We start from the raw sequence: 9,695 nt of genomic DNA, 5'->3' as shown, positions 1-9,695 counted from the left end.
AAAAAAAAAAAATCTTCCCCGTGATCAAAATTCACCTAATTCTGTGATTCTGATAGTATCCATCCATTCACACAGCCAAACAAGATCTGTAATCTCCCCAAATTTGGGTATCTCCTATTTCACTTGTATTTTTTTTAAGTAAAAGCATTTCACTGTTTACCTTAAACTAGCTCTAACCCAAAGAGATTTCAGAGACTGTTTTATTTTTTTATCAACATTGCTTTTTATCATTAATAAAACAAATGTGTTTGTTTAATTTGCCTTACCTTTGATCTTACCAAAAACAAAATCAATACCACCATTTCCCAGTTGTTACATTTGCCCTTTTCCTCACTCCTCCCCTTTTCTCTTAGACTGCTGTCCACTCCTTCTTTAGTACTTAAAAAAAAAAAATGCCTTCGCTGAACTAGCCAGCGCCATGCATTAATGGTGTCTTCCGGGCTGGGTCATTTGATGGCGCACTGACGGTGTGTGACAAGTTTTCAGCTAGCTGGATGGATTGTCTAAGACAATTTCGCCATACAGTTTTGTTTCTGAGACCGTCACACTTTTATCTGAATGTGTATATGTTGTATGCTTTTGTGTCTTGTGTTTTGGGGATTTTTTGATGGTGCTGGCGTTTGAACTCAGGGCCTCTGGCTTGCTAGCCAGGTGCTCTCCCACAGAGCCACACCCCAGTTCTGACCTTTGGTTTAGTGAACACAAATAAACCTGTGAGTACCTGTAATCACCGGGAGTCCTTAGGTGTGTCTCCCAGGTCCTGTCAGAGCTGTCCCTCCATTTTGTGGTCCCTTATTAGCTCCCCCAGACAGTGTGGTAACAAGTTGCTTTGAGGCTCAAAACAGATACTCAAAAAACCTGAGCCTCTGTTTCTTTCTACAAAGTCCCTGTAAGCCATCCATCTCTTCATAGAGCTCACTGGATAGCAAGACCCATAAGCCAAAAGGAGCTGGCCCAGGTTCTGCGAACATTGGTTTCACCCATCTTTTAGCTGAGAGAGTAATAAACAAAAGATTACTGAATTCTGAGCACACAGAAGAGGCTAAAAGCAGAGCATCATCAACTAGAATCACCTGGCAAAATAAAATATTTTTGCCATTAAATATTCGCTTAAGCTTTTCATCCAGACTTTTGAAAGCTTCTGTGCCAGTCCAACATGCATCTTACTGTTTCTGAAACATGTGGAATCCCTTGAGTTGAAACACCCACAAACAAGCAATTCTCTTGGGGCTAAAGTATCTTGTTTAACCCCAGCAAGTCTGTTTTGGGGAACAGTTTCCCGTCTGTATAGAAAAGGAGAGGTTCCAAGATGGAGGCCTTCCAGACTCCTTGGATCTGATGAATCCGCCGTTCCATGTCCTCTCGTACCATCACCTGCCTCCTGCGCCTAACCCAGTCGGTGTCTGAGCCGTCAAACATCTAAAGCATGCAGCTGGGTCCGGCTCAGATAACTACTGGATGTAATCCAATCCTGGATCCCATCCAGTGCAAACATTGCTCCAATAAACTCGAGAGAGTTCAACATGCAGGTTTGTGAAGCTTGAAGCTACGAACTAACCCGGGAGCCCGAGGACTGGAGAGGCCAGCAGGCGCTGCGGGTGCCGGCAAGTACTTGGACTCGGTCGCACCACAAGCCTGGGTTTCACCGTGGGATCCCATTTGCTCTGGGTCTCATTTCTGACACCAAACCGTCAAAGCTTTGTACAAACCAACTGTAACCGATTTTAGTGGAGGAAAGAGCAAGCTGTAAGTTGGAAAGCCCTCCCAACCAGAAGAGGTTCTCAGCACGTTGCTCTGCAGCCCAGGCAGGCATCACATACGGGGAGAAATCTGAGGGACTGCCTCCAGCTCCGCACGCACGTGTCTTCTGCGAAGAAGGTCTGATGCGCCGGCCCCCTGCAGATGACTGAAGCCCAGCTGCTGTGCTTGGCTGGAGCTCAGCTATTTCTTCCAAAAGCTTTGCCCCAGGTTAGGCCTCCCGCGCATGTGTGCACTGAGGTTGCAGTTTCTTATGTGAGGACTCAAGGACACAGGCATCCGCAGGCCAAGCTGCATCTAACTGAACAGTAGCAAAAACAGAGTACCCGGTCGGGTCCTGTCTTGTGCTTGTCAGGTGAGAGCGCATCTCTGTTTTAATTCACTTGCACAGAACACAGAATGATCAGACGTACAACCAAGTTCTAGCATTGCCTTTGTAATGGTGGACCGATCGCAGCCAGTGCTGTGCCGCGTACTTGTTTGCTAAACCTTTGCCTTGTCCTTAAAACGTCTATAAAACCAACTGTTGACACTATTTTGGGGGGGAGGGGCACCTTTTCTACACAACTAGGATTTGTTTGTCCCCTGTGCTGATTCTACTTTGGGCTCAAATAGACTGCTTTTACAGTCGGCAGGTGTCAAGATGGCTTTTAGTTGACATTACTGTGCTACAAGTGCTAAAGTGGCTCTGTTAACAAAGCCCATACTGGCTTGTTCCCCACTTACTGTAACAACTTGCCTGAGCTTATCAGCAGATAAAAAGAAAGGTTTCTTTTAGCACACCACAGCGTGTTCATCTCTGCGAGGCTGGTAGTAGACTTCTTTTAGTCTCCAGAACTCTGTGGAATGAATTTCCCCTGGATACGTGCCCCTGTCGAAGTTACCTCATCACAGAACGTGAAAGAAGCTCTTTCTACTTTTTTGACTGCTCAAATAGCTAAAGAATGTTCAAGTTCTGTTTCAGTTCCGTTTACTATAGGCCTAGAAGTAGAACTGAGGGTTCAACATGCACATCGAACTTTTGGTTTGAGGCTACAAACAATGTCTACCAATTGCAGCTGCATTTTTCCGCTCCCTACCACAAACGTGTGAGGCTTCCAATGTCTCCGCGCCCAGTCCACACTTGTTACAGTCTGTCCTGTTCTGCTTTAAACGGCCAACCTAGCCGTCAACCTAGCAGTATCCCATTGAGGCTTTCATTTGAATTCCTCTAGTATGTTTCCGTGCTATTTTCTTTAAGATATTTGTTCAGGTGGTTAGCTTACTTTTTAATTTGAGGATTGAGTGCTTTTTTGTTGTAAGAGTTTCTTTCTACGTATTCTGTATATTAAACCTATATCAGAAGTACCATTGGGAAATACTTTCTCCTGTTCTATGGGTTATCTTTTGATTCTCCTAAGGGTATTCCCTGATGTAAAAAAATACTTCATTTCGAAGAAGTCTACTTTATCGACTTCACCTGTACCTACTTTTGCTGTCGTATTCGGGAACTGTTGCCAGACTTGCCTTCATGCTTCCCTACTTTTTCCTATCAATTTTATAGATTTACGCATGAACGTAGGTATTTGTTCTGTTCTGGGTTCATGTGTATATAGAGTACAAGACGACAGCTTTCCCAGAGCCCCCACTGGAAACATCATTCTCTCCCTGCTCTGTAGTTGGTCTCGGTGGAAGTCAGGCACCAGAGGTGCAGCTGGATACCGTGTATCTGCGTGCATTTACTAGACCTGATTATGTAACTTTTGTAGAAAGTTCTAATGTTGAGAATTGTGGATCCTCTAGCTTCTTTGTTTTTCTAGATTGTTTTAGCTACTTGGCATCCCATAAAATTCCACATAAACTTTAGAATGGATTTTTCCATTCCTCAACATCAAAAGACAAACTCTGGGGTTTTGATTGCACTGAGTGTAGATTGGTTGAGATAGTGTTAACATCTTCAACAATATTATGACTTTCCATCATTCCATCCATGAACGTGGATGGCTTTTTATTTAAGTCATTTCCCAATCTGTTTCAGCACCATTTAAAAATTTTCAATGTACAATTCGTGTACTCCCTTGATAAATGTATACCTTAGTGTTTTATTCTTTTTTTGTGCTATCATAAATGTAATTATTTTGTTACTTTCCTTCTAAGATGATTCCTATTCATAGATATATAACCAATTTTATCAGTTAATTTTATATCTTGCAAATGTGTTGAGTTTATTAGTTCTCATGGTTTTGTTATGAATTCTTTAGGGTTTTCTACACATAAAACCATCTCATCTGTTGATGGATGGAGAGCTTTACTACTTCTTTTCCAAATTGCAACTGCTATATTTCTTTTTTGGGCCTAATTATTTGGCTGATACAGTGGTTTCATTTGGGACATGTCAAACTTGAGGCCTCATTAGACCTCCCAGTGAAAATGCGGAGGAGATGGCTATTGGAGCGAGGCTGTCAGGTGTAGGTCTCGGCTAAATACACAGAGGCGGGAGTTGTCAGCCAGGTGCTGACATGTTTAACGCTAGTTGGCCACCATCCAGGGGTGAGCACGGGAAAGAAGAGCAGTGATGGAGGGCAGAGGCCTGGAGTAGGAGCCCGACGTCGCAGACTCCGGTGGTGGTGAAGCCAGCTTCCCTTTCCCTTGCCCCTGCTCCCCAAGGCCCTTGCCTGAGCTTCTTTTCCTGCACACAGAGCCCCTGGGTTTCTAAGTGTAGGCCCACTACCCAGCCTCTGCCCTGGGCCATGCAGCCCTCACCCAAGGAGGCCTGCTCTTTGGTAATGGAGACTCGCACCTACGGGCCTAGCCTCTGGGCTCAATGCAGGGAGCCGTCCTGCAGCCATTCCATGTGTGGGGTCAGACACAGGAGAGCTAGCCAGACCAAACAACATCAGGGAAAACACCACGCTGTCTGTTGGTCTGTCCGACATCCCTCACAGCGCTTCCTTTGATCATCTTTTTGACTCTTCACCCTCCTTCCTCTGCCTTACCCAAATACATAGTACATAGCGCATATATAGTACACACACACCGCACACAGGCCTCTCGCGTCTTTCTTGTTTGTCAGTCTGTGGTCCATGTACTTTTCCAAATTCACTGTATGTGGGCCATTCAAGGCAGGAGTGAGTGTGCAGGCTGAGGAGGAAGAGGGAGGGGCAGGGAAGGAGAGGAGACTGGGGAGGAAAGAAGGAAGGCGGGGGAGAGAAAATGTCTTTTAAGAAAACGTTCAGTTCTGAGTAAGGGCAAATGCCAACTCAATAAATAAAGTTTTTGTCTCCCGGGGGGGGGGGGGGGGGGTGAGGCAGTAATTTCCTTGACAGTGGTATTATATCCTCGCATTAGATACATCTGGAATGATGGCTGTTCATAGGTGTGGGGAGAATCACCAAGTCTGTAAAGCCAGTCTCACCTCCTAGCTTTAAATTCCATGTGCTAACACATTTGGATTCTGCTGGCTTCCTGGCACAGCACAGTTCTCTGTGTTTTTGTAGGGTTTCCCCTCTTCTACTAAGTCTGGGTGATGTTGGGACTAGTTTTAGAAAAGGATCTAAATTTTTGTATCCTAGGCTGCTTTTTTCTCCAGGAATACAGTTTTTTTATCTTCGATATTTGCCTAAATGTTAGTTCTTAAGAGATGCAACTTTTCTTTAAAAAAGAAACTCATTAAAGTTTATTTCTGTGGGAAAAATTTTTTTTATGTTTTTGACTGTTTTTTGTCCCTTCTCTTTTGACATCTTTAGCCAACGAGAACATTAGTCATGACAAGCATGCCATCTGAGTAAGTACTTGTTTTGATAACTTCCTATTTAATGAACAGTGTAGACTTTTCTCATATAGTTTGTAATTCTGTGTGCTTTAGGCAGTTCACAGATCTATACTGTATTACTTTCCCTTGATATAATTAATGCCAGACTGAGAAGGTTATTGAAAAATTTAAAGTGTGGTTAAATGTGAACAGCTTAGTACTAAAAAGCTTAGCGGGTTTATTTAGACAGCCTGCAGAGGTTTTGTACTATTCTTGCTATTCCTTTTGCTTTCTTAATTACCAATGGCTTTGTTTATTCACCCCTCACCTCATGGATGTTCAATAAACAGAGCAATGCCAGCCAGACATTTTCCTTAACGATCTTAAAGGAACCCCGTGGTGGAAAGAATTCTGTCCCCAGCACGCTGAAGCAGCTATCTGCCATCTCGTGAAAGAGTTAATGACTTGCTGGCAGGCTCTTATCGTCTTCCTTAAACATTTAGCACAACAGAGAACATCCAACAAAAATACCATCCTATAATCTCTGCAGCAGATTTTTAGATTCCTATTTAACAGGGAAAAACCACACTTGTTTAGAGCAGTCACAGGTTTTGAGGTTTTAAGACGTTTGCAGAATGCTGGGCCACTGCCGTGCAAATACGCTTGGGGAAGAGTACAGACTGCAGTTGCCTTGTGCGCAGACCCTGCCCTGTCCTGCCCGGCGTGGGAACAAGCACCCAGTCTCCCAACACTGCAGTTACGTGGTTGAAAAGGCGCCTGTGCGTACCTTTCATAAGTGTGTTATGGAGTATTTGTGACATGGTAAATTGTCTAATCTAAAAATGATTGTTGAATATGAGTATTTTTAATGTTCCCTATTTTTAATCCCAAACGTTAATAACTAGGGATATTTTCCTCATTAAAGGCTTTAAAACAGAAGCTTTTCATTCTGTCCACACTGTAGTCTTACTCTTTTTTTGTTGGTGGTGGTGGTGTCAGTATAACTATGTAGCCAGGCTCCCGCCTTGATGAAGCAGTATCTTCAAAAGACAGCCACCACCACTTATGCTTTCCACACTCTGCTGTGGCACCCGGGGCTTAGAGCAGGGAAAGTTAGACATCCAGACATGGAGAGCTCTTGGACTCTTAGTCTAGAGGTTTCTACTTCTTTGAGGTTTTATTCCTTAGAGGTTTCCTTTCTTAGTTTACAGGGTTTTTTAGCCTTTGTTACAGCTTTGTCTTCTGTTGTCTTTTTCCCCTGTATTGAGCATCCCTCGTGGCCCTGCTCGGCACAGCCTCTCCGATAACCAGACCAGAGCGCCACCCCTCACCGAGCATTCAAACCAGCATGGCGGCTGTGCCACAGCTGTGCCCCCTTCATGCCGGTGGAGACGGGCACGTGCACCCCGGCGAGAGGGAAAACCAGTGCGCGTCGGGAGGTGGGCGGACGGGCAGGAGACGGTGTGTGCGGGGGGGGGGGAGCTGCCTGCTTCCCCGTGACACCACCCTGGAGGGGACGCAGGCTGCGTCAGCTCCCTGGCTCAGGCAGCTGGCAGCCTTCCTGTGCCCACTCCCTGCGCCCCCAGACCTCGCTCTGAGGGAGGCCTTCTGCCACAAAGGAATACTGAGAGTCGTGTAGCAAGGAGTTAGATAGAAAGGGTTTTTATTAACACACACACATGCACGCGCACACACACATAGATAACTGGAAAATACACAGGTGAATAGTGTTTTAAGAGAATGACAGACCAGAAGTAAATAGTAACAAGCTGTGTGAAATTAAGGAGCCTCTCTCAACAATTGCCCTAAGATTTGATGATGTGGTGTGTGCACGTGCACATGCCAGTACTGAGGCCTGAACTCAGGCCCGCGTACTCTCACTTGGCTTTTTTTGCTTATGTCTGGCACTCTACACTGAACCATTCTTCTGGCTTTTTGCTTGTGACTTAAAGGTAAGAGTCCAGAGTTTTCTGTCTGGGCTGGGGTCAAACCATGACTCTCAGATCTCAGCCTTTGAATAACATAAACCACAGATGCCTGCACAAAGGCTCTTTGTTTTTTTCTTAGTAGGTAAACATGTTTGACACTAAAGCAAAGTCATTTTAAAACAAATTAGAATTTTGGTCCTGACCACCACACATTGGTCAAATACTCCTAGGAAATAAATAATTGGCGTGGAAGACGGAGCCCTGAGCAGGTGTCCCGGCTCGGGGACACCCCCCGGCCCAGGGAAGATGGGGGAGCCACGCACTGCTTGCTCAGCTATTACAAAGGACAGAATTGGGAGCTGCACAGGTCTCATTTTCCCGAATAAGGAATTAAGAAAGTTGTAAAGAAAGTAAGGCATGAGTGCTATGACCAAAATCCGTTCCCGCGCCCAGCCTTCTAGATTTTTATTGTGGCTCAACGTGGCCACCGGTGTGTCGGTTTTGTTGACGCTCTCCCTGTTTGGCAGGAAGCAGAACGTAGTCATCCAAGTGGTGAAGAAACTGCACGGCTTCTCGTTTTCCCCCGAGGTCTGCGAGACCACCACCCACGTGCTGGCCGGGAGGCCGCTCCGCACCCTCAACGTGCTGCTCGGCATGGCCCGAGGCTGCTGGGTCCTGTCCTACGAATGGGTAAGCCTGCGCCGGGGGCTCGGTCTGGTGGCGGTCCCAGCGCTGGCTCTCGGAGTCAGAGCGGGTGTGCCGTGGGCACCCTGTGTCTTGCCTTCCCTTGGCCAGCCTGGGCCTTACTCGGGGAAAGAGCCAGGGAGCCCCCTCCACAGAATCCCCCCGCCAGCAGAAATCAGGTCAGAACGGACTTGGACCAAAAATACCACGTGTATTTCTCACACTCAAAGGAGTGTTGCTCTCTGTTTGACCAAGAAATAATGTGACCCATGCTAGCGATGGTTTGAAAAGCCAGAAGAATTCAGTGCTTGTTTTTCCAGCTGGATTTACTTAGGATGGAAACATGTTCATTTAATCCCACTTGGATATGTTTCATCTTGCGCACGTCCATACGTATATTATCTGCCCTATTTCTTTGCCTACAGGGTACTGTTTTAAATATATATCATCACTTCCCTAAATTATAAAAATTGAAGTGGTCTGCTCTCCGTTCTGTTTCTACTTCGGTCCTCAAGCTGTAGTCACGCTGCAGCCTGGCTGTCCGATGCAGGACCATCAGTTACGTGTGTTACAGGTAGCGCTCACCCTCCTCCTGTTCCTTCCCCAGGAATATGCTGTATTAATCCCTGTTCATTTAAGCGGTAGAATTACCCTGTAAAAGCAAACTATAGATGTATGTTAAGAATGGCTCTCTTCTTTCTCCTCTCTCCTGCAGCTTTGTGGTAGAGAGGGTTTAAGAAATAAATGTAGGCTCAAAGTCACAGACTATAAAAGGTTGTACTAAAAAGAAAATACTTACTGGTGGCAGTTGGCTTACTTTATCTGCTTATAAACTAACAATGATACTGTGTTCATCTGTGTGAAATGTAGCTTACAATTCAGCTTCTGTGGATAAATTCCATTTTCTTTCCAATTCCGAATATCTGTGTGTCTTCATCAGCCATCCCTTCCCTCCCTCAGGTTTCAGAAGAGAAATATTTTATCTTTTTGCTAAAGATCTGTATCCGTACTTGGTTCTGTACCAGCGTGTTCCTCTGGGACTGGAGGCCATCCAGGAAGACTCACATTCAGACTCACATTCAGACTCACATTCAGACTCCCAGCCCATGCCCGGACATCTCTGATGGAAACCTCTGGACACAGGCCTGGGCTGCAAGGGTTGGCTGATTTAGAGAAAGGCGGGAGACACACTGTTCAGCACGCTTGCGATGCTTAGTTCGGGAAGATGAACCAGGGGTGCTCTATCGCACCATGAGTGCATGCAGCACAGATGCAGCCCAGCAAGGAAAATAGTTAAAGGCACTTGAGTCAGACAGGAAGAAATCAGGCAACACAATTGTGTAGACAGATATAAGAAATCTACTAACAAGCTAACCCTGAGATACGTAAATATAAGCTTAGTAAGCACATGTGGATCTGTCTGTTAAAAACTGGTAAGACTCTGATTTTAAAGAATTCAAAAACTGGGCTGGGAAGGTGGCTCAGTGGTAGAGCTCTTGCCTTGCATGCATGAGGCCCTGGGTTCAATTCCTCAGCACCACATAAGCAAAAAGAAAAAAAGCCAGAATTGGTGCTGTGGCTCAAGTGGTAGAGCG

At 45.5% G+C, this 9,695-nt stretch overlaps 1 protein-coding gene across 1 annotated transcript in view; it reads left to right on the top strand.

Annotated features, from left to right (window-relative positions):
* Nucleotides 1-9,695, top strand: part of Mcph1 (microcephalin 1) — a 150,710-nt gene that overhangs the window by 31,690 nt on the left and 109,325 nt on the right. Inside the window, exons 10-11 of the mRNA XM_013024245.1 lie at nucleotides 5,484-5,521; nucleotides 7,944-8,106. Of these exons, the coding sequence (XP_012879699.1) occupies nucleotides 5,484-5,521; nucleotides 7,944-8,106 (201 nt within the window). The remainder of the gene's footprint in view (nucleotides 1-5,483; nucleotides 5,522-7,943; nucleotides 8,107-9,695) is intronic.

Source organism: Dipodomys ordii, unplaced genomic scaffold (assembly GCF_000151885.1).
Source record: "Dipodomys ordii isolate 6190 unplaced genomic scaffold, Dord_2.0 Scaffold74, whole genome shotgun sequence".
Taxonomy (NCBI): domain Eukaryota; kingdom Metazoa; phylum Chordata; class Mammalia; order Rodentia; family Heteromyidae; genus Dipodomys; species Dipodomys ordii.
The sequence above is the reverse complement of the archived record's forward strand: the minus strand, read 5'-3'. Positions and strand labels throughout refer to the sequence as shown.